General features: G+C 33.2%; 3 protein-coding genes across 4 annotated transcripts; 2 read left to right on the top strand and 1 right to left on the bottom strand.

Moving 5' to 3' along the window:
• Positions 1-1,469: 1,469 nt before the first annotated feature.
• Positions 1,470-5,173, top strand: LOC125222039 (type I inositol polyphosphate 5-phosphatase 4-like). Its single transcript, XM_048124435.2, has 11 exons — positions 1,470-1,836; positions 1,915-2,002; positions 2,353-2,424; positions 2,564-2,651; positions 2,733-2,837; positions 2,933-3,566; positions 3,640-3,833; positions 3,914-4,022; positions 4,109-4,542; positions 4,627-4,704; positions 4,824-5,173. Exons 1-9 carry the CDS (start codon positions 1,807-1,809, stop codon positions 4,481-4,483), a joined length of 1,695 nt encoding a protein of 564 aa, XP_047980392.1. The 5' UTR covers positions 1,470-1,806; the 3' UTR covers positions 4,484-4,542; positions 4,627-4,704; positions 4,824-5,173.
• An 872-nt stretch (positions 5,174-6,045) lies between these two features.
• Positions 6,046-11,128, bottom strand: LOC125224006 (FCS-Like Zinc finger 15-like). Of its 2 annotated transcripts, XM_048127336.2 has the most exons (3): positions 10,820-11,128; positions 8,514-8,558; positions 6,046-7,668 (listed from the first exon to the last, which is right to left on the bottom strand). In XM_048127336.2, exons 1-3 carry the CDS (start codon positions 11,062-11,064, stop codon positions 7,620-7,622), a joined length of 339 nt encoding a protein of 112 aa, XP_047983293.2. In that variant the 5' UTR covers positions 11,065-11,128; the 3' UTR covers positions 6,046-7,619. The 2 variants fall into 2 exon arrangements, with proteins under 2 accessions (XP_047983293.2, XP_047983294.1); XM_048127337.2 differs by lacking the exons at positions 6,046-7,668; positions 8,514-8,558 and adding an exon at positions 9,740-10,057.
• An 8,558-nt stretch (positions 11,129-19,686) lies between these two features.
• LOC125224487 (non-specific lipid transfer protein GPI-anchored 15-like) lies at positions 19,687-20,552 on the top strand. Its single transcript, XM_048127892.2, has 2 exons — positions 19,687-20,084; positions 20,187-20,552. The coding sequence occupies exons 1-2, from the start codon at positions 19,766-19,768 to the stop codon at positions 20,408-20,410; spliced, it is 543 nt and encodes a 180-aa protein (XP_047983849.1). The 5' UTR covers positions 19,687-19,765; the 3' UTR covers positions 20,411-20,552.
• Positions 20,553-24,696: the final 4,144 nt, after the last annotated feature.

Consider the following 24,696-nt stretch of genomic DNA (forward strand, 5'->3'; position numbering starts at 1 on the left):
TTAAACTATCTTTAAATATAAGAAAGGAAACTGCATTTAAATTTCGTCAGATCTGAGATGGGATTTAGGTCAACTCTTTAATTTCCTTTTATTTCCTTCCATTTCTTATTTTTTACTATTTTACTGATATTTTATATTCTCGTGTTACCATACCATATACACATAGATATAGTAAATAATTAAAACATACTTCAAAAAATTGTAGAATTAAACATGTGAAAGAGGAATTTCCCAAGCACAAAAAAATTGTATTGAGTCATGTATATAGATTTGTGGCAAATGGAATAATTCCAACAACATTTCTCAAATTAGGACATATTTGCCTATGAATCCCAAGACACTACTCTAGTTTGACTCAATATGAATCTCCAAATTGCTTTACAAACAAACACAATGTTGTTGTGACATTCAATTGTATACATAAAAACAATTGTATAGATGTAAGAACCTCATAATATTAATTTTGTTGAAAATATTTATAAACCCAAAAACCTACATTTTGAGAAATGGTCAATTCCCCCATGCAAAACTAAACCCAATAAAGCTATTCCAAGATTGTCCAAGACCCACTAATCTAGACTAGTTTTTGAATGCATAATTTCTCCCAAAAAACATTCCATACTTTTTTTTTACCCCCACTTAATTAATACAATGTTTGTGTGAGGTGATGTGTATTTAACATTTTCTAGTTTCTGAAGAAATGTAAGAAAGGTGACCAAATCAAACTGTTGCTTTTCAATTTTTTTGATCTTGTTTTTTCCATGTCACCCCTAAATCTAATTTGGGTCAGGCCCCCCATTGAATACAAACCTATGCTAAGGCTAGATAATACATACACTAATGTGTAGTATATGTGTGTTTTCTCCCCTATGCACTATATTTCTCTTCAAAATTCTGACTTTGATATGTACTCAACCACAATCACAACTAGGTTTTTGAGAAGAGAAAACACATATTAATATTAATATAGTAGTAATTCGAATAAATTGGAGGAAAAACCACGAGTTTTGAATATGTTCCGCAACTTTGAAAATCAACAATAAAAGCTATGAATTTTAACATTTTCTTATTTTTTCTATAACAAAAAAATCTGATTTTTTTTTACTTCATGATACAGTATGTTGTCAATTTGACGCATATATATTTTAAATTGACATTATAGTTAAATTATTTGATAAATGTGATGAACTGTAAAATTTAAGAATGATGTTGTCCAAGTTAAAATTTTTGAATGTTACATTAAATACAATTTCACAAATTATAATTTATGAAAATTGAGAAAATATTATTAAAATTTATGAATTTATAGTAGTGTAGTCATAGACTAGAATTTAACCAATATTCAATTACCATATAATCTCTCTCTCTCTCTCTCACACACACACACACACACACACACACAATTAATTATATATATATATATATATGCATACATAAATCTTTATGAAGAAGTACAGCATTGTCCTGTCTCCACATTCACATCCTCTCACTATCTCACTGCACTCCTCACTTTCTTGATTTCCCTTCATTTCATTTTCTTCCTCACCCATACTTCCCCTCCCATTCTTCAAACAATTGAAACACACACAACCAAACTTCTTTCTTCACACAATTTCTTGAATTTCTTGAAATCCCAAACCATCATGCCAAAAAACTGCCTGATTTCAACTGCTGCATTACTCTCATCACTTCTCCATCTCATTCTCCTTCTTTGAAGAAACGGGAAGCCTAAAAATCCCATCTTTTTCAGCCCCTTTTGTTCACACAGTGGAGAAATCTCTCAATCATATATGAATCGGTGGAAAAATGAGAGATGAAAACTCCAAGAAAAGCAAGGTTTGAAGAACAAACCATTACTGCATTGACTGTTGTTTCAACATTTCTGATTTTTTTTTCAATTTTCTTGATATTAAGCTTTCATGGCCCAAGACATTGGTGAAGAAATGGCTCAACATCAAAGGCAAAACTGAGGATTTTCACGCCGATGACATCATTTCCGGAGGTAAAAAAAATCATGGTGAATCTGATTTGGGATTGTGAAGAAGAAGGAAAAATTGAATCTTTTTTTATTTCTCTGACATTTTTTATGATTAAATAGAAGCTGTGTGTTGAATCACAGCACATGAATTTTAGATTTTTGGCAGAGATTTCTGATTGAGACCCTTTTTTTTTGCATTCTGTATCATATCTCTGGGATTTATCTATATTTAAATGAAGCTAACCCTTTTTGAAAAAAAAAGAAAAATTCAATTTCTGTTTTGGTTTCGTGCAAATGTGGGTCATATGCTGCAACAGTTAATGGCCACTGCTTTAAAAGCCTTTTTTTGAAGTAAGTATTTTTTGCTTTTTCAGGTGTTGATGAAGAATGGAGGAACAATTTCAGAGAGAGGGAGGAGGCATGCACTATCAAGAAAAGCAAAACAGGTTTAGAAATCATCAAAACAACTTGTTTTTTTCCTTTTGGACCACTATCTATATATCATTACTAGCCATTTTTAATCTTTGCAAATGTTTCTTTTTTGGGTGTTTTTGTGTGCTTACTTCCTCCCTTTTGGATTGGTAGAGAGATCAGGGAGACGAACCTCGGATCGTCTCCGGAGAAGTAAGGTTGATCTTGAGGCCTCTCACCTCACAGATGTGAATAACTACCGGTGTGTGTTCTTGAATTTCTAGAAAAAGCTATCACTTTTACAAATGCATAGTTATTAATGCCTTTTTTATTTATGTATCAGAGTCTTTGTGGCAACATGGAATGTGGCTGGGAAATCTCCTCCTAGTTGTTTGAATCTTGAGGAATGGCTGCACACTTCACCTCCAGCTGATGTTTATGTCCTAGGGTGAGTTTGAGTCGGTCGAGAATTGTCCTGTTTTCGCGTCTGTCTTGGTTTCTGCTGCCTAGTATTGATGAAGGGTTGCTTGCATATTTGTGAAGGTTTCAAGAAATTGTGCCTTTGAACGCTGGTAATGTTTTGGGCACAGAAGATAATGGCCCTGCTAAGAAATGGCTGGCACTTATTCGAGAAACGCTGAATAGTCTACCGGGGAGTAGTGGCAACTGTCGCACTCCTTCACCTGTGCCCGACCCTATTGTTGAGTTAGATGATGATTTTGAAGGGTCTAATTCCAGTAGGGAGAAGATTCCCTCTTTCTTCCAGCGCCGTTCCTTCCAGTCATTGAGCCGTAGCATGAGAGTGATGGAGGATACGTCGCAGCCAAGGCTTGAACGTAGGTACAGTGTCTATGATAGAGCTATCTACGGGCATAGCAGGTCAAGTGATTATAGTTTTGATCCGAATGGGAGGTGGGATTGCTCCTCGGATGATGATAATAACAACGGACTGAGTGAGTCACATTGCACTTATTCTTCGCCCGTTCCATACAATGGTTCTGCTTCTATGGACGATAGAGATAGGGGTCCCGTTCAGTCGAGGTATTGCTTGGTTGCAAGCAAGCAAATGGTGGGGATTTTTCTCACCGTTTGGATTAAGAGGGATTTGAGAGACGGTGTGCGGAATCTGAAGGTCTCGTGTGTAGGTCGAGGCTTGATGGGCTATCTTGGAAACAAGGTATGGTTCTTGAATTCAAGAATGAAATTAAACTAAAAAGGCAGAGTCTTAATCGTGGTGTATTTCTTTGCAGGGCTCAATATCTATCAGCATGTCTTTGCACCAAACGAGCTTTTGCTTCGTTTGTAGCCATTTGACCTCTGGAGAGAAGGATGGCGATGAGCTGAGGAGGAACTCCGATGTAATGGAGATTTTGAGGAAAACACGGTTCCCACGAGTTCACGGAGTAGGTGATGAGAAATCTCCTCAAACAATTCTTGAGCATGAGTAAGTTCTTCACACATTCTTGATGCAAATTTTGAACTATTTTTCGTTCTTGATTTGATATAGAAAAAGCCTTTTTCCAGTCGAATCATATGGCTCGGGGACTTGAATTACCGAATAGCCCTTTCTTACCGATGTGCAAAAGCTCTCGTTGAGATGAGGGACTGGAGAGTTTTGTTAGAAAATGACCAGGCAAGCACACTATAGTTTTTCCTCAAAGCTTCCATTTTTTTACCTTTAAAACCATTGTAATGATTGGTTTTGTTTCTTCGAAACAGCTTAGTATAGAGCAGAGACACGGGAGAGTCTTTGCCAGATGGAACGAAGGGAGGATATATTTCCCTCCAACGTACAAATATTTGAATAACTCTGACCGGTATGCTGGTGAAGATATGCATCCAAAAGAGAAACGTAGAACACCAGCTTGGTGCGATCGTATACTATGGCATGGCCGTGGCATCCAACAGCTATCATATGTTCGTGGTGAGTCTAGATTCTCGGATCACAGGCCCGTGTACAGTATATTTCTGGCAGAAGTCGAGTCCATCAACCGCAGCCGCATCAAGAAAAATATGGCTTATTCAAGCTCAAGAGTTGAGGCTGAAGAAATGCTGCCATATGCACATGGATATCTTCAACCAAATTTCTTCTAAATGGAATTCACATTTGGATCTTGTGTTTGAACATGAGACGTGCCGCTGCCCCTCAACAAGTACGTCGTTTTCTCCTAACAAAACTCCAATTTCCATCCCTATAGTAAAGAATAAATAGATAAATTGTTGGTTTCTTTCAACAGGTATAATATAACTCTTTCATGGAGTGAAGTTCCTATGATTCAATGGCTGATTCAGGAGTCACCCTTTGATGATTTGAGGTGACTCCCGATTGCCCTTTTCATTTTCGATACTCAATCACTCTCCTACTGCATAAACTACTAGTGCTGAAAATCCTACATTGGTCATATCATCATCTAACATTGGCTCGTATTTGCAGATGAGAATCCCGACTCATTGCTAAACCTTACGGAGCATTCATAACTCGTCTTGAAAAGTGACATCAAATAAAAGATTGCTGCAAATAGTTCGGTGAGAAATTTCAGCCTTGCTCATTGTAATCACAAGTTTCTCATTCGATATCGTAGGTTTATGGTTTTGCAAAACGCCGGTATGCTAAGCCAGTTCATTAGATGTAGAAACTCAAATTCTTCTAGGAAGATTTGTACACATTAGAATATCATGGCCTATTGAAGATGGCTAATTCAACTGTAATTAAGCATTGTATTCAAGAACATTTTTTTGAGGGCAAATTTTTTGATTTATCAATAGTGTATATTGTTTCACTTTCTTGAATTCTTTTCTCCTTTTTGAGGCTATGGAACTCTAGAATTTGTTGCAGTGTAAGAATAGTTTTTTGCAGAAGATATGATTTTTCCATAAAACATGGATGAAGTGATTTAACACCCAAGGTTTTAGTGTCTCAAAATTTGAGGGCTATGCTACTTAGAAAAGATCAATTTTAGTTGTGTTAATACTGTTTAACTATTGCCTTTTGTTTTTTTGGGTGTTGCTCTTTCTTGTAGCCATGCTATTATTGGAAAATAATGTAATGAGCAGTGAAATTTTTTGTTATTTTTTTACAATTTCCGAAAATTAAGGATTTTTCACCATTTTCATTGAATTTTCATTTGACGTGACTACCCCATCTACGTTAATTAAGGAAATGATTTAATATCGATTTTTATATGATCTTGTCAACTTATCCAAGATAAAGAAATAAAAAAAATATTATAAGAAAAATAGGAATCAGAGTAAAAAAATAGAGTGAGCAGCAGCAAGTAGCATTGTTGAAAATAAAGAGAGCATACATTTTTGTCACAGGAGAATATTAACTACGGATTCTGCTTTTTTCAGCTTTTTTTCCTTTTCTCTTTTTTCTTTCACTGAATTTGTACATGTAATTTTTTTTTTTTTTTTTTTTTTTTTTGTATCCGACGGTTAAATTCACATGATATGTTTGGATGTTGGAAACATCCAAATGTAAGAATGCCACCACTAGATGTGACATATTTTAATTTTTCCTTATTTTGGGTTTGGAATGCGATTTTTTACATTATTATTATTATTATTATTATTATTATTATTATTGATATTGATATGTTACTATAAAATAATTTAATGATTTGTTTTGTGAAAAGAGCAATAGAACATTTCATTTGTTTCTTGATTGTATATTACAAATACTCAAATCATGTATTGAGCCAAAAATATTTATTGAGCAATGCTCACATAATGATCCAAATTTATATATTCAGTAGTAGTATTATATTTATAATAATTTTATCAGTGTTCTATAGTACTCCATGAATTTGAATTTTCATCCACCTAACATATTCTAATCCCCCAAAAATTCATTTAATTTAAATACATCAATATAATACTATATTCCTAGCTTGACCAACAATAGGAGAGTAGCAGGTGTTAAGGTAGCAAATTATTTTTATATAATTTAAGTGAAAGATACAAAAGAAGGGGAGACAAAATCTAAGGGGATGGGGTGACCTGTTCCTTGCCTTCCATTTGCAGGACATTATATCCCATTTCATTTTTAAAAAAAAATCAGCATTCCTTCATAACCGCTCACTATGTTACTACAAATGAGACAGAATATCAAGAGGTTGTGTTTAGAATTAAAAAAACTACATTACGGTTTCCAATAAATAAATATATTTTGTTAAAAAGTTGATTATTTACAAAGTGTAAATCAATAACTTTGATCCCAACCAGCCATAAAAAGATTTAGGAAAATCTACATCTCGATGTCTTTAATGAGGTTTCGAATATAAATAATAAAGTAGAGAATAATTAAATGAATAGTGAGTGGATGTACATACCTCACCTAATTAACCAACATATTAATGTGTTTATGGTCCCTCCACTTATCCTATTTTGGATTATTTTATGTTATCATGTCTGTCTCTTCAATTCAATAGTTCATCTGGATCTCTTGCTACAACACAACTGCTCAAAAATTTTGATGAAAATAAAGAAATGTAGTATTGTTTTTTTACTATTAAAACCACATACTATATCACATAAAATCAACTCTATATATCATTACCTTCGTGCCAAATGAACATCCCTTGAGGAATTAATATACTCATTTAGAATTTCATCCCAAAACTTTGCCCAACATTAAAGACTGCTTAATTTAGTACTACTAGTACTAGTTTAATTTTCAGTATTTTAATCTTCAACAAATTTAGTTTTTACATTATTTTTAATGTGGAATCTATCTGAAGTACCGTGACTTGCTAAAAAAGTTAAAAGTATAAGACAAAACAAAACATACATCACGAATTCCTAAATCGACTAGAAAATGACGTACACAAAACAATTCCCTAGATATTGCAGAAAATGACTTACTAATAAATTACAAATAGTATTATCTAGGATAAGTATTTGATTTTGACTGATAACAAAGACCAATACTAAGTTTAGACATTGTATCCCAACATTTTGCAAAGACCATCACATCAGTATCTTCTTAATAATCACACATCATAAGCTTAAGAAATTAATTACAAATACCAAACTTAAAATGCACGGACGTTGACTGAGATATACAAAGGCAATAATTATGACATGACAAATCAAAACAAAAACTCAATTATTTTCATTAATGGACTATCAAAATCAAGATCTCATGGTGATGAAATTGAGTTACGTGCTAAATGGGTGAAACTACTCTCTCACATCAGAAAGATTCAATGGTCCATAGCTTTATGCCACATTAATTGATGATGACACAGCGTATATACCACAGCTCAGTCACTTTAGACCTTATCATTGTAATTTAAAAATGATCAAATTTAGACCAAAATGGCAAAAGATGAAGAATGAATCACACAAACTAGAACCATTTATGGAAAAAGCTAGCTCAAAAATTGTAAAAATGATGTCACACAAGGAGTTACGAGCTAACAATAGGGTATTTTGTTGGGAAAAACTAGACTTTGCTTGTTAAAACAAGCTTGTCAGTTTTGAGCACGAGCGATGAATTTAGACAGTGATGAGTGATGATGCTTCAGTTGTACTCTCAGTGCAGGTACAACTCAGCATAGCAGAGATCAGTAAATACTTAACATTCAACTAGTCTCTAATAATGCATGATAATTTACAGAATATGGGAGTTGGCGTGAAGCAGGCTACAATATTTATTTGGGTTGCATTTACTTCTTTTAGTAAATATACAAATTCTAAAAACTTCTTGTTGCAGATTACTATACATCCATTGTCTAGCAAGAATAGGCATAAGATGACTTCATCTAATAGGGTATGTATGAATTTAGTGGTCATTAAATTTCTTAAGCAAGTCTAACTACTCAAGGCATTACTTCTAGTTGATGGTATACTATTAATGTTATCGTCTTCGTCTTCCTAATCATCGACTTAACTATACGAAACTCAAGTACCATGGTCATGAAACTGCAGATGAAAGAATCTATATGGATCTTGAAAAGGTGATTGTTTATCACATTGTTTGTGGGGTTTTGGTGGGAGGATAGGACAAAGAAGCTGAAGTAAAAATGGTGGAAAATACGGGGCAGATATCTAAAGGGAAGATTTATAACCGCATAAGAAAACAAGAAGCAATGAGCTCTGTGAAATGCATAGAAACTCTTACCTTGTGCAGTCTGCAGTTGAGCATGAGCTTATGACAGCAAAAAACCTGCAAAAATACAAACAAGTTTCATCAGCAGTCTGCTCAACAAGTTGCACCAGAGTCTGCTAAGTTCTGGGAAAAGTAGTAACAACAAAATGACACTAATAATTGGTGAACTTGAAGGAAACTATCAACAGAAAAGCACTGCACAAAACAAGTCTGAAATCAATTCTGAAAGCCCATTTATTTTTTTCAAGCTAAGATGGGCTGGGGAAAATTAGGCTCCTGGTCGTCTACACAATCGAAGAGATAATTTACGGTGATCATAATAAGAGACGAAAGGAGATCATCGAGGTGGACGCCCTCGTCTCACGCTTCATACTGCAATATGGAACACAAGCAGAATCTGAACCAAAATTAAACGCATAGTATGTGGAATTATCCTTGGTTAAAGTTAACACAGAACCAGAATGCAAACTAGCAGAGCTCTAGCATCGATGATACATGTCAAAGGATCTTTCATCCAGTTAGGCCAGTTCTCAACATAACTCAATGAAGTTCATATTTTATAACCAACACTTTTCAGGAGTCAATTTGAAATGTCTGATAGGAAGAGGAGAATCGTGAATTCGCGATGAAATATGAATCAGGAGCTAGGTTTCCTAGAAGTATAGATGGCATCAAAACAGAGCACTGAACAATAAAGCAGATTGAAAACATTCAACGCGTGGATGAACAGAACAATCAATTTCGAGAACATTTAGAAGATAAAAAGGTCTTCTTCAGGAAACTAAGAAAGGAGAGAAGAAGGAAAGGAATCATGGTACAATTTCAATGTAACATAGAATATAAGAAAGAGCATAGTTGAGAAAGAAATTGGACAAATTATAACAGTAAAATACTTCTTAATTACTCCTATAACTGTAAAATACTTCAAGTGCTGGACAGATGCATCTAATCTTTGTATCTTCTTGCAAAAAAAATCACATGTAAGCAAAATACAATCATCTGCAAGAAAAAACTTTTTTAGGTAACTGCAATTTAGGATTCTTCTGCCAAGCTAATTATCTCAAGACAGAGCATTATGAAGTTTCCTTCTCTTAATTCTCGTTGTCTTAGCAAATGATTCAGACGTCACTGACACAGTAGTTCATTATCTTAAACGAATTCATTGTGGGGATATCCTTTGCACATTAAAAAGGAACATGTAAAGAGCATGAACAGTTGGATCTAATTTTCTAAAGCAATAAAAAAAGAGAAAATTTCATAATATGATATCAACAGAAGCAAAAGAACTGGAACTATAAGTGTAGTTAAGAACTATTAACATGACGACTGACGTATACTATTTCTATCCTATATGCAGAAGCACAAACTGTTCCTCAAAAACCAACAGCCTGCATCTATGATTTGTAGTATTTGATATGTGATATACGATCAGCATTCGACTTCAGTTATGCCCTTCAAACAACTTCTTTTGCTAATGTTGTGGCTTTTTCCCAGCCAACTTGTCGAGATTAATCTGACACTCACGGCATTCGACAGAGCAGAAAGCACATAGGTTGCTGCATGAAATTTTGAATTCAAATATAAGTTTGCCAGAATATAAAGGATAAGAATGAAGTACCACTAGTTAAATAGATATCCATAGTTTATCAAGCAACATAATGTAACTATACAGCAATGTATAGTGGCATAATTAGATATTAGACTCAAATTACTTTTGTCATCAAAGTAAATGAAGTAGGTAAAATGAATGAAAAACATACTGTAGTAAAAAAGTGTGTATGCTGGTTCTCTGAATTTAGTCAATGGATCATTAAAAGTAAGACTATAAGCAAGAATATAGGCACAAATCAAGGAAATCAAATGCTCATTCAAATTACAAAGTTTGCAATCATAAAAAGGGGACAGGAAAATGCTCCTAAAAGTGAACTCGATAACGGAAAAGAACACGAGATTCCTCAAAGACGACGAATTAGTCAGCAAAGGCATATATGAAGACTAATCAAGCGCGAGATACGACAATATATCTACTAAAAAATTGGCTCAATATTCGACATCTGGAAAGGTAGAACGTAATACAGAACGAATTTACAAATTAGTTATTGCTAAAAACAGTTAGCACCACCAAATTTCAGATCAAATATCACAACTCATCTGAAAAACAGCAATAAACTATTCAAAATTGGTAAAAAGGACTTGTAAAGTTATGAAAGAGCTAAATCTACGAAAATCAGAAGCAATAAGCATCAATGATTAGCGAATATGATCAACGAAATCAAATCTAATAAAAAAACTGAGCGAATCGAGAACAATTCCCCAACCTGTACATGAAAACATCAGAATTCTGAGCAATCCGCTTGTTGCAATAGTGGCACCGCTCCAGGAAACCGCCAATTTTGGTCCGATCAGCGGCACATTCGACGGTATTCACCGGAGAAGCAAAGTGGAGCAGCTTCGGGCGCTCCGCATCGGCGGAGGCGTCTGATTTGGTGAGCTTGCCCGGCGCGGCGTCGGCGGAGTCGAGGTAGGCCGTGGATCTCCCGGCGCGGCTGCGCTTGACCGGCATTTTTGGCGGAATGTGGCGTAGGGGTTAGAGTAGTGTAGTGTTGTTATGCGTGAATGGGGAGAGAGTAGTGTGAAGAAGCTTGAAAATGAGTTTAAAATTGGGGGGCTATTTATAGGGGTTAAGGACCGTACATGTCACGTTTCCAAAACTTGAGAAAAAATTTATACTATATGTTATTATCATTGTCAACATACACAAAATTTTTAACTGCAACAGTCAATAAGCTCACCACTAGATATTATAAAATTTGTAAATTACAATGTTTCGTGGTGAGCCTTTGATTCTTGTGTTTCTCCTGTGGGAACTTGAGTTATTGGTCGGTTGAGAATCTACTCAGAATGAGAATTGAAGCGAAAAATGTTAAAGAAGAAACATACAATACGGAAGTTAGTCATTTCGAGAAACACCGACAAGTTGAGATATGCTACGGTGGAGGTTGGTGCACATGAAATTGTGCATTACAACCTATGAGCGTCAACTTCCATCATAAGTGTCAGTATATCGTTGTGTCTAAATATGATGAACTTCTATATTGTGTAACACCGTATTGTTGCTTATATTCTCATTCTAGGTGGTTCTCAGTCACTAAATGTTTCCAAGTGGAGTATCAAATAAGCCTTAGTCCCTAGAGATGCTGATCGGGTTGAGAATTCACCCAAAAGAAGAATTAAACAAACTACCAAAAACTGACAATTACACAATGCGAAAACTTGTACGGATTGATACATACAATGACGGAGGTTGATGTTGCAAATGCCAGCCCAACTTTGTGATTAGAAAATACAGACTTCCATATTATACGACCAATTGTTTTCGTATCACACACTCTGAAATAATTTGGACTCGACTAAAGTTTTATACTATGTTCTATATCCTTTATAATATCAATTACTCCATATAATTAACTATCAAGCTTAGTAGTCTCTATCATCCAAATGCCTTTACATTTTAGAAGCTTTTAAAATATTGCACTTTATAAATTATTGAAACATCTCATGTGCTAGTACCTCTCCAAAATAAACCTACCAAACACCCCTAAACTGGATATGAAAAATGAAATCGACATAAGAATGGCCGACATCGTCCACTATGCTATCCAATTATAGATATATATAGTCTAAGTTCAAGTTTGAGTTTAATTACAAAGACGCTCTACTTTCAACATTGAGGAAGCTTCAATTGCAATATTTTGGTAATTAACTGTCCATTGAATGTGGGTGGCTTCCCAGTTTTACTTTATTTATTTTTATTGCGTATTAGATAGAGCAACCTAGTAATTAAATCCTTTTGATGGGGTTAGTTTGCATATAATTTTGTTTTGACAAGGGATTTAATTTTGGAATTGAAGAATAAAATGGAAACTCGGAGCTTTGTGTGTACATCAAATTTTGAGGTAAATAGGATCTATTGAAGTTTATATTACGTGACAGGTGAACATTGAACATCAAATTTTGAGGTAAATAGGATCTATTGAAGTTTATATTACGTGACAGGTGAACATTGAAACGAGGGATGTCAATTGGGTCAATTCGTCTGAGTTTGGGTCAACCATAACGAGTTGTCAGCTATTCATTACGGGTCATTCACGTTTTATTTTTTGGTTTATAAATTATGAATCATAATCCTAAATTTTTGGATTTCGTGCTTATCTGTCAGGCTAATTGGGCTCGAAATTTTTGCATGGATTTTTTTAACTAATACAGGTTATGGGTAACATTAACAAACTATGATCTGGACTGTTAGAAAATGTCAACAGATGACAAAATAACATTAACAAAAAATGTCAATACAACATCAACTGTTGACTCTGTGTTGACATTTTTTATTGCTATTATTTTATAATTTATTGATATTTTTTAATGACTCAGAGCATAGTTTGTAGTTTGTATAATATTTAAAATTTGTATTTGATCACATCCTCGAGCAGGAGTATATTTTTTTTGATACTTTGATATTCTAATTACACGTACAAATGAGTATTATTATAACTCAAAATTAAAATATATTTTAATGAGTGACAAGAATACATTTTTTACTAAATTTAAGTTCATTAATTAGAATGATAAATTTTGTCGGATTATAAATTTTCAAAACTAACCATAAATAACTAAAGTGCAACTTCACCAAAATAAAAACAATTGAAGATTATAATATTAACACTGAATGCATTTATTACAAAGTTAGTAGCATCTAACGTACTAACATTGCGTGCAAATCTATTGGAAATTAAGTCTCAAATTTGACACCCCATATTTTTTGATAGTGACAGGTTCTAATGTTCAACTCATCAATTAAAGATTATTAAATGAGAAAACAACACGCATATGCATATTAGTGAATACTGACCTATAATTTGATTTTATATGTCACTTTTGTTATTACTCATGACTTAATCAACCTATTAGTACATTTCTTGTGTTGGTTTGTAGTGAGGTAAATAGGGTGGCGGGAAAATAAACATCATAATTTACCAACTACTTTTATTACACTTTTCGTTTTTAATTATGATTGGGTGCATTTTAACATAGACGGAGTATTAAATTCTTACATTAACTCTTAATATTGATAAATAAACAATTAAAAAGAATACAAGATTCAAAAAATTCATTTTGTATACCAACATCTCAACTTTTCCACAATCGTATCATTTATATGTATGGCCGGAAAAGTACAAATTAACATATATACGACCATTGTTATTAACAAGTAATTAAGATACCCTATTCATAGCAATGACCGTTGAATAATTACATAAATGCCTTGTAGTTGGAGGTTGAATGGTAGTAGATATTCAAAGCAAAAAATTTGAGACTTGAGAAAAATCCATGAGTTTAATTTCAATTGATTATACTTTGAATAATCCAAAGTAGTAAAGAATTATCTATTGACGAGCGTTATTTAAATATATATTGTGTGATGCAGATTCGATACTTCTCCTAAAGAAGATAGATAAGCCTGACATTGTTTTACGTCGTTGTTTTGTGCTAGTTGATTTTGTCATTTGTTAGTTTTTAATGTGTCAATTTTATTTTTGTTTGTATTGTAATTGTTCGTGCAAGTTATTAAGTAATACTACTAAACCATAAAATCTCTTTTCTCTTTTAATGAGAGTTATGTAAAGCAACAAAGGCAGCTTATTCTAATAGGACGTAAGTCTATTGCATAAAAACATTTATCTTACCCTTCATCATTTGTCAAAGAGTAGTGTGTCCATTTCACCTAATATTTTGAGTTTTTTCACTTACTATTAATTATAGTCAAATAAATTAATTTCACTGCCAGATAAGTAATCGAGAAAAGCACATTTATCATTAATACATAATCAGAGATTAAGAAAAAAAGTTATTCCCTTGATCTACGGCAATTCCACAATTATTTTTGGTCCAATAACCTTTGTTATAGGTAATAAATCCTAATATCTGCATTTTGATGGGAAAAAGTCAGATTATTTTTTATAATAAAGTAATGACTTTTAATTAGATTAAATTGCAATGAAGTGTTTTTTATTTGGTCTGTCAAGTTGAAATATTCAAAAACCGGTTTTACTTATTTCGATTTTTTTTTAGTTAAATAAAAAATGTCACATCTTTAACATGTTTTTTGGCATATGAAATCATTTGTGTGGCCTAACATTTAAAACAAAAAAATATATCATAAATGCACAAAATTAATGGTTAGTGTCAAGCCTTATTGTGATCAAGATACAATAATTTTTTATTTGAGTTCAAGTAAGATTTAAGTAACCTATTGATAATAATGATAATAATAACAATAATAATTAGTACTAATTTTTAACTTCTTACTCTTTTATTTTAATTACATTATCATTTCTCATTTTTCATATGTCTCCTTAGGTTAGCATATCGGATGTGTAACATAGGGGTGGGTCGATACGATATATCGTATCGAAAACGTTGTATCGTGTTTCGTATCGAAATTATCGATATGAAAGAATTTCATATCGTTATCGTTATCGTATCGAAAGTTTCGATATATCAAACTTTCGATATGGATAATATCAATATCGTTATCGTAAGATCGATACGATATATCGAAATATCGATACGATATATCGAAATATCATTATCGTATCGAATACCTGTATATCGAAACATATAATTTCAAACTGAAAAATAACACAAAAATTAATAAAACTTCAACCAATAAAATAAATAGTGGTCTTATTAGGGTTTCATATATATATTTTCTAAATATATGAATGAATTAAATGGATTTGCATATATTTATAATTTTAAACTTCAATATGTATTGAATTTCAATATATTTCGATATATATGATATATATCGTATATTCGATATAAAACGATATATCGAAAATATCGATATATATATCGTATAATCGATATAAAACGATATATCGCGATATAAGGAAATTCATATCGTTATCGTATCGAAAACTTACGATACGATACCGTATCGTATCGAAAATTACGATATACCGAAAATTTGATAATTTTTCGATATTTTTCAATACGATACGAGCGATATATCATTCTTTCGGTATTTTTTCCCAGCCCTAGTGTAACATACATTATCATTCAAATCGAACACCTACGTAAAGACTACTGGTAGTTATAGGTAAATTAATTTTTAATAAATCCTAATATCTGCATTTTGCCTAAAAAAAGTCAAGATTATTTTTTATCATAAAGTAATGTTTTTTAATTACAAAATGAAGTCTTTTATATTTGGTCGTCAAGTTGAAATATCCAAATACTGATTTTATTTATTCCGATTTTATTTTGTTTTAGTATTGAGTGAACTGCAAAAATAGTCCCTGGACTATGCGTTTATTTCGCCAATGAACCCTGTACTTTAAAAATATTCCCAGACAATCATGGACTAAGCGTTTATCTCGAAAATGGTCCTTTTTCACTGTTTCGTGACAAAAATACCCTTTTGGGGGATTTTGGGAGGTTTGGGCAATTTGGCCTTTTTACATTTTAAATCTGATATTATTTTTGTGGTTTACTAAATATGATATTATTTCAAAATTATCATTCTTCTTTCCTTTTGTCATTCTTCACTTTGTTTCTTTATTTCAATATCAAATTTACTTTTATAAAATTAATTTTTAAATTTTGATTATTAAATATCAATAAATTATTTTAATTATTAAAACTACTATTAAATAACAAATTAATAGTTTTAATCAATATTTGATAGTGTCTAATATTTAATCAATAAGGTACAACGCCGCCTTAGTTTTAATCAATAATTAATAGTTTTAATCATAAATAGATCATATAAAACGATTTATTTTGAAATAAATATACATCTAATGTATAGGAGAATTTGACTAAAAATATTATGAAGTTGACTAAAAATTTGATACTACTTAAAATTTGATATAGGAGAATTTTTATTGAAATTTTCTAGTTAATTTTGATTGGTTTCAAATTAATAAACGAAAATTATATTAGTCTTACATTAGATGCATATTTATTCAGAATAAATCGTGTTATATGATCTATTTATGATTAAAACTAAGGTGTCGTCGTACCTTATTGATTAAATATCAGACGCTATCAAATATTGATTAAAACTATTAATCTGTTATTTAATAGTAATTTTAATAATTAAAAAAATTTATTGATATTTAAGAATCGAAATTTAAATTTAAATTTTATAAAATTAAATATAATATTAAAATAAAGAAACAATGTGAAGGATGGCAAAATGGAAGAAGAATGATAATTTTGAAATAATATCAGATTTAGTACATAACTGAAATAATATCATATTTAAAATGTAAAAAGACCAAATTGCCCAAACCCCCCCAAAAGTGTATTTTCGTCACGAAACAGTGAAAAAGGACTATTTTCGAGATAAATGCTTAGTCCAGGGTTGTCTGGGGATATTTTTAAAGTTTAGGGTTCACTGGCGAGATAAACGCATAGTACAGGGACTATTTTTGTAGTTCAGTCTTTAGTATTTTGAATCAAAACCATCACATCTTTTACATTATTGTTTTATTTCTTATCCTCTTATTCTAATTACGTTATTAAAGTCAAAATCTCATTTTTTTCATATGTCGCCTTAGGTTAGGGTGTCAGCGGTGTAACTATCACGTGGTGCTGTTAATTATCGTGTAGTGTCAATTACAAGAATCGGACCGTGTCTATAAGTTGTCGTATTCAGTTTGAATGTGGCAGGTTGAGTTCAAAATATAATTAATAATAATAATAATCAATGGCAGAAAATATCGAATTTAGAGTTCGATTTTTATTAATGTGAGAAATAAAAGTAATAATTATAAATTAGCAATTCCAATAGCAATAACAAACTTTAAAATCAGGAAGACCAGGATGTGGGTTATAGCACTCGGCAATAGCTTGTATGCCGTGACGCTTTTGGCACTCGCTCCAACAATCTTGATCAACTCTGATCTTATTTTCACAGTTCACCTTAATCCATGGATACCCTTCCCTGCATTGCTTTCCACTCACTACATATATATTTTCATTATTAACATTATAATTTAATCAACATTATGTATTGATTAGAATTTTCTCTAAATATAACAAACTATCCACTTTGGTATGTGTCATACTTAGAGTTTTAATTGGGCCGGGTCGACACAGGCCAACATGGTCCAGGACCGAGCTGTTAGTGGATCTGGTCTAGTCTTATTAGTTGAAGCATGTATCAATCAGACTATTATCAACTTTGGGCCTTGACCCAAGTTAGGCAGGCCCAAGCTGAAAAATTGTTGGAAATAACATGAGTTTTGGGTTCCACAATTTAAAAAACAGCCAGAGAAAACATAGTTTGGATTTATTCACAATTATGCCACATCCATTTTTAAAAAAAAATTGTATCAGATGCGATAATCGTGGAAATCATATGTGGCATGTCACCGTAAGTGAGTTTAAATCATGTCATTTGTTCTTTAAAAAAAACAACTACATTTGGTTGAAAACATTAGCAAATTAAATATATTACACGTACGTATATAACAAGAGATATTTGTTGTTTGGGTAATTACGAACAAATCCAAATTTTATCTTTTTTGCAGCTGAGTTTTTAAAGTTGCGGGATAGATAGGCCATAATTTGACCAAATTTCATGTCTTTTTACAATCCCATAAGATTATTATTTTAATAGTATTTAATATAGAACAAAACTTGTGGTAATATACTCCCTTTGTCCCTTAAATTTTGTCACATTTCACTTTTTAGTCATTTTTTATAATAGACCTTATATTCCACTAATTCATTCCAACTCATATTTTATTATATAAAAATAATATGTAAAAGTAGGATCCATTCTCCACTAACTTTTTCAGCTAACTTTTCATTATATTTCTTAAAATCCGTGTCCGGTCAAAGTGTAACCAAATTTAAGGGACGGAGGGAGTAATTAAAAGCCTCAATTAACAGCAATTACAAAGGCAAAGTTAAAAAGATTATAAACCTTATTTCTGAAATAATCAAAAGTAAGTCATCAACTAAAAAATGGAATTACCTGATGATACAGAGAGAAGGGTAAAGGAGATGATCAAACAAATAGCTATCAAAGATTTTGTTTGTGCCATTTCAATTCTCTGGATTTACTAGGGTATAGCCTATAGGCTACAGGTCAAGTTTATATAGAGATGTGTTGGGCTTATTTGTAGAATTTTACATTTATAGCACCCAATTTTTTTCATACATAGATGGGTTCAAGTATCCTATAAAATTTATGTGTTATGTCTCAATTCTTATATGCCACATAACCACTGTAAATAAGTATGAATTCTAAATGTTCCCTCTAATTTATGGAAATTTAGTGTAATTTCTTTGATTTTGTTAAGTTTGATATTCATAACGAATGTGTTGATTTTTAAATTTTAGTAGGTTTGGTTGTTGGCTTTCTTGCAATTTTATTACTCCAAAATGCTTCACTTTTCTTTTCCTTTCTCCATTAAAACAAATTATTATATTTTTATGAGTCATGGGATAAGCAATAATGGCACAAGCTGTTAAATTATACTGAAAATCTTGAATATCGTCAAGTCGTAATTGTTGCTTGCCAAATAACATAGGGTTTATTTTTACTATTTTTAAAAAAAATTATATATACAAATGTCATACATTTTAATTTATCATAATATCCACACCTCAATTTTTGAAAATATCGGAAGATTGTCGTGTCATGCCACATGTTTCTCGCATACTTGGATTGGATATTATGTTCGCGTCAATTTTATATCAGTATCAGATAATCGGAAAACCTACATTGAAAATTAATAAAAGATGATCGCAAGAATATAGTATCAAAAGTACACAAGTAAATAGATCAAAGTTAGCGCAAATTAATACTAGTACTACTCTTATTTTATCAATTAAGCTTTGAATTATATAACAGTTAACAGAATTTGGGGGGAATAATTTTGGAGGGAGCTCAACTACTCTTAACTAACATTCAAAATCAGAACAAATAAGAAGAAAAAAACTAAACATTAAAAATCAACATTAGGTAGCACACCTCAGCTCAAACCTTACCTGTTTTAGCTAATCTTAAATCACTTGAACTTAAGAAGTTGGTCAACAAGACATAACTATTTTTGTCTCTCTTGTCTGAAAAAAACACCTTATTTAAACCTCAATCAAATCTCTAATTCAAAAACACCAAAACAAACTTTTCAATCCAAAGTAGAAAGGAAAATCTGGTCTCATTTTCTAACTTGATTTGCAAAATGAGTTGGGCAAAGAGGGTGATGTTGGCGGTGGCGATGGTGGCGGCGACGCTCCTAAGGGGAGGCATGGCACAGTCGGGGTGCACGGTGGCGCTGATGAGCCTGAGCCCGTGCCTAAACTACGTGTCTGGCAACTCGTCCGATCCCTCATCGTCGTGCTGCTCTAGCCTATCGAGCGTGGTGGACTCACAACCACAGTGCCTGTGCACCCTGCTCAAAGGCGGGGGCTCCAGTTTGGGTATCACAGTGAATCAGACCTTGGCACTTGCTCTGCCAGGGGTCTGCAAGGTGCAGACTCCTCCACTGAGCCGGTGCGATGGTAAGCTAGATCGCGCCATTACTCTGTGTTTGCGTGGGCCCGAGCCCACCCAAAACTTTCATCTTAGAAATAAATAATAAAATAATTTTATTAATTTGATAGATGTGAATGGATCACCAACTTCTGCGCCCGCGCCTGGTGATGCTCCTTCTGGATCTCCTGACGAGACGGTTGATGATCCGACGACACCATCCGTGACGGATACTCCATCGGGTGGGTCGAAGACAGTTCCTAGGGCGGACGGATCGAGCAATTCAGGAAGCAATGTGGGAGCAAAAATGAGCCTTGTTGTGTTGATGATGGCTTCATTGTGGGCTCTTTCTTGAACTCGATTTCCCACAAATTTGAAACATGATGTTATTTGTTGTTTTGTTTAATGATTTGGTGTAATGTGTAATTCATTGGGATTGTTTCTTATAGACAAAGTTCGTGCATTGATTATACAAGGAGATTTTAGATTTGTTTTTATTATCAAAAGTGGCGTACTTTACTCGATAATTAATTAGAATTTTGTAGCAAGAAAACCACCTAATCACATAAAATTTGCCTGAGCTGACGAGCAAAATTCAACAAACAGTGTCAATCCAAACAACAATACAATCTAACATAGCAATAAAAACAATACATAATATAGCAAAGACAAAAATCAACTAACAAACAACAATATCAAACGTGTCTGTCTCATTTAGGAGAGTCTTTGCATCATAACGTATCCAACTAACGCGCACGAACCAGTAAACACGCAACACAATCTTCTCAAATCAAGCAACTGAAATGGAATCTGATAACCACAAAAAGACTTGTAAAAACTTGAATTTCCATCGATTTCATCTATCTTTCTCAAGCTTAGTTGCCTAGAAATGAATCACATATATCAGTACAACATATACATCCGAAATTTTCAATTTGAGGGTGTTCTAAACAGTTACAACTAATTCAAGAATTAATCTTCTTAAATTGCCAGTATAAATTTTCATAAGCACCTACACATTTTTTAATACTGTTTCAAGCTATTAGGCATTTCGATTGATTTAGGTGATAATGTATATGAATGAAAATAACACAGGTACTTCACTATGCAGTTTAATAGATTTGTTAGATCATATATATATATATAGGGTCTTGTTAGGTTGAGATAATTTAGCTAAATTGAGAAATGAGATGCAATATGGGCCACTAATCCACAAGCTAAACAAAATGTCAACAAATACAACATTATGTCAACAAGGGGGTAAAATTGTAATTTCATTAATAAAGAAAGCGTGAAACATCCAAACTGATTTCAAACCAATTTCTAAAATTTCTCTAAAATCTCTCTTCCAAAATCTTCAAATCTTCATCTGCAAAATCTCGCTGATCTTCAAAATTCAAAACGTAAACATTCAAAATCTCGCTGATCTAAATGACGAATGAAGAGGAAAATCTGAAAGACGGATTGGTAGGAAGAGAGGCGGTAGACGCCGCTGGAGGCTTCTCGGAGGAGGATTGGTCGCTCGTTGATGAAGATCGGGAGGGTTTCGGTGGTGGAGGAGAGGAGGAAGGTGAGTTTGTACACGAAGAGACCTAATCGCTTCTCGATCCCCGATTTGTCTAATCCGATGTTGATGTAGATCGTGTCGAGCACGATTCCGAGTCCTATGGCTTGCAATGTGTTGCTGACGAGCAATTGCTTCGTCCTGTAACTCAATTTCCAGAATCGGAAGGATGGGAGTGTGATTTCGTGGATTCTCGAGCTTCCAGATCTGATTTTGTGTTCAATTGGAGGAGGAGAGATGGATTCGATTGATTTTTCCGGCTACTGCTCCGGCTGTTCCAGTGGTTGGAGGTCGGTGAGGATTTCCATGGCAAATTTGAGGGGATCGAGCTAGGGGGGGGGGGGGGGGACGGTGAAGCCGTTGGAGAGGAGGAAGGCTTCGAGGGAGGAGTTGTCGTCGTGGTGGATCACGAAGCAGCAGCCGCCGTCGCAGGGCGTGCCGCCGGAGCTCTTCTCCGTGCTGCAGTAGGTGAAGAGAGCGTTTGTGCCGTTTTGGAGCCACCAGCAGCGCAAGGGGGCGGCAGAGGTGGTGGAGCTCGATCGGATTCTCCAGGTGTTTGATGAATTGATTCAGAAGGTGTGTGCGTTTATGCGTGTGAAAGTTTAGAGTGAATTGTCTCTCTAATCTAATTATTAAGCTTCGATTTTTTTCCAGAATAAAATGTTCTTTTTTCTTGTTTATAGTGATGGTTGAATGTGTTCTGTTTTTCTAGCAAATGTTTCCTTTCTTTTCAATGAGGGATTTTTTTTGGTGGATTGTTTTTCTTATTCTTGAGCTGAAATTGTTCTTGATGGAGTTGCTGTCTTACTTAATTCTGCTAATTTTTTATTGGTCTTGATATCTTACCATATCTAATCTCTCTCTCTGTTTGCCTCTTGAGCTAAGATTTCCGTAGCTTCTTGGTTCCTGAAAGAAACATATTGATATATTTGAGAGAAAGAGTGAGAGAGAGAGGAAAACATCTTGATCTTGTAAGGAATAGAGTGAAAAGCAGCACTCTCAATATTGATGATGACGATGATGATGTGCAGAGCCATAAAATAGTAGTTATCTTTTAATTACAAGAATTGTTTTAGTTGTTGACACTATATACAAGTTGTTGACAAGATGTTGACATTTCGCCTTCCGATATGGAAGGCGAAATGGAAGGCTTCTCGATCGACGCTGCCGAGTTCCCCGATTTCTTAGGCGTCATTCTGCTCGATAGCATTGATTTCAACGATCTCTTCCTCGGAATCGAAGACGGCGACGTTTTGCCCGATCTCGAGATGGATGCCGAGAGCTCCTCGCCGACAGCATTGATTTCTACTCTTTGTTGGATTTTGTAGTGAGATCTGCAATTTTACTCATTTTTCCTGAATTGGAATTTGTAGATCTAAAAATTGGAATAATAAGATTTGTGAGATATTGAATCCTCGTGTCGAAATTGTTAAATTTTTTAATTGACCAATAGATTTTGTGTATGTTGGTGGAAGCTCTGCGATGTTTCTGAAAGTAAGTAATATGTCAGCTACACTTTCAAGTCATGTCAACTACACGTAAAAGTCATGTCAACAATTATATGTCATGTCAACTACACTTTCAAGCCATGTCAACTACACTACAAGCTATGTCAACAATAATTATAAGCCATGTCAACTACACTTTCAAACCATGTCAACTACACGTACAAGTCATGTCAACTACACGTACAAGCCATATCATATCAACTGCACACACATATAATGTCAACTATGTGTACAATCCATGTCAACTACACATCAAATGTAAACAACTATGTAGTTGACATCAAATGTCAACAACTGTGTAGTTGACATAAAAAAAAAATTTAAATTGAAAAAAATTAATTTTTTTTTAAAAAAAAAATAATTTTTTTTTTTTTTTTTAAATGTAAAAAAAATTCAAAAAAAAACCATGTCAACTACACGTACAAGTCATGTCAACTACATGCACAAGCCATGTCAACAATTATAAATAATGTCAACTGCACTTTCAAGCCATGTCAACTACATGTACAAGCCATGTCACGAAATTATAAGTCATGTCAACTACACTTTCAAGCCATGTCAACTACACTTTCAAGCCATGTCAACTACATGTCAATTGATATGTGAATTATAAGTGTTATTTTTTAGTTGTTGACATTTTAATACGAGTTATTGACATTCGATATTCTCGGTATTGATATGTGAATTATAAGTATTATTTTTTAGTTGTTGACATTTTAATACGAGTTGTTGACATTCGATATTCCGCCATTTTAGAAATGAAATGACGATAATACCCCTAGTTGGCATAATCATGTCAACTATATACATATAATGTCAACTATAAGTTGTTGACATTTGATGCAGCCACTCATTCATAATTTTCGTGCGATGTCAACAGCGTGTAGTTTATGTCAACTAGGGGTATTATCGTCAATAGCTTGCACATCAAATGTCAATAGCCTGCATCAAATGTTAACAACTTATAGTTGACATTATATGTGTATAGTTGACACGAATTGTATATGTAGTTGACATTATATGTGTGTAGTTGATATGAATTGTATATATAGTTGACATGGATTGTACACATAGTTGACATGAATTGTAAATGTAGTTGACATTATATGTGTGTAGTTAACATTAATTGTATATGTAGTTGACATAGATTATATAGGTAGTTGACATGCATAGTTGATATTAAAAAGGGGAGATAACTAAATCTTAGCAACTAATTCTCAAATGAGAAATATTACCAAACAATCAGAGTGCAAAATATTTCATGTTTTAATTTGGAGAAATAAAAGAGAGAGACACGTAACATTTGCCTCAAAAGCAGAATTCTTTACGTATTTTCCGTTCCTTTCATACTTGATAAATCATCCAACAACAATAAAAAAATTGTACATTTAACATTTCTTCAATATCGAGAATATCAAATGTCAACAACTAACAAATAACACTTATAATTGACATATCAATACCGAAAATATCGAATGTCAACAACTCGTATTAAAATGTCAACAACTAAAAAATAACACTTACAATTGACATATAATACCGAGAATATCGAATGTCAACAACTAAAAA

The sequence above is a fragment of the Salvia hispanica genome, chromosome 1 (assembly GCF_029641045.1).
Source record: "Salvia hispanica isolate PSC_SH4W2 chromosome 1, Shi_PSC_v1, whole genome shotgun sequence".
NCBI lineage: Eukaryota > Viridiplantae > Streptophyta > Magnoliopsida > Lamiales > Lamiaceae > Salvia > Salvia hispanica.

What these genes read in the sequence shown, in the direction of transcription:
- LOC125222039 (XM_048124435.2), top strand. Translation starts at nt 1,807, where the DNA reads ATGAGAGATGAAAACTCCAAGAAAAGCAAG. An exon ending in CGATGACATCATTTCCGGAG is followed by an intron (nt 2,003 to 2,352) that starts GTAAAAAAAATC and finishes TTGCTTTTTCAG; the next exon opens with GTGTTGATGAAGAATGGAGG. An exon ending in CAAACAATTCTTGAGCATGA is followed by an intron (nt 3,834 to 3,913) that starts GTAAGTTCTTCA and finishes GCCTTTTTCCAG; the next exon opens with TCGAATCATATGGCTCGGGG.
- LOC125224006 (XM_048127336.2), bottom strand. Translation starts at nt 11,064, where the DNA reads ATGCCGGTCAAGCGCAGCCGCGCCGGGAGATCCACGGCCTACCTCGAC. An exon ending in TCTGATGTTTTCATGTACAG is followed by an intron (nt 8,559 to 10,819) that starts GTTGGGGAATTG and finishes GTATTTTTGCAG; the next exon opens with GTTTTTTGCTGTCATAAGCT. An exon ending in TCAACTGCAGACTGCACAAG is followed by an intron (nt 7,669 to 8,513) that starts GTAAGAGTTTCT and finishes TACAATGATAAG; the next exon opens with GTCTAAAGTGACTGAGCTGT.
- LOC125224487 (XM_048127892.2), top strand. Translation starts at nt 19,766, where the DNA reads ATGAGTTGGGCAAAGAGGGTGATGTTGGCGGTGGCGATGGTGGCGGCG. An exon ending in TCCACTGAGCCGGTGCGATG is followed by an intron (nt 20,085 to 20,186) that starts GTAAGCTAGATC and finishes TTAATTTGATAG; the next exon opens with ATGTGAATGGATCACCAACT.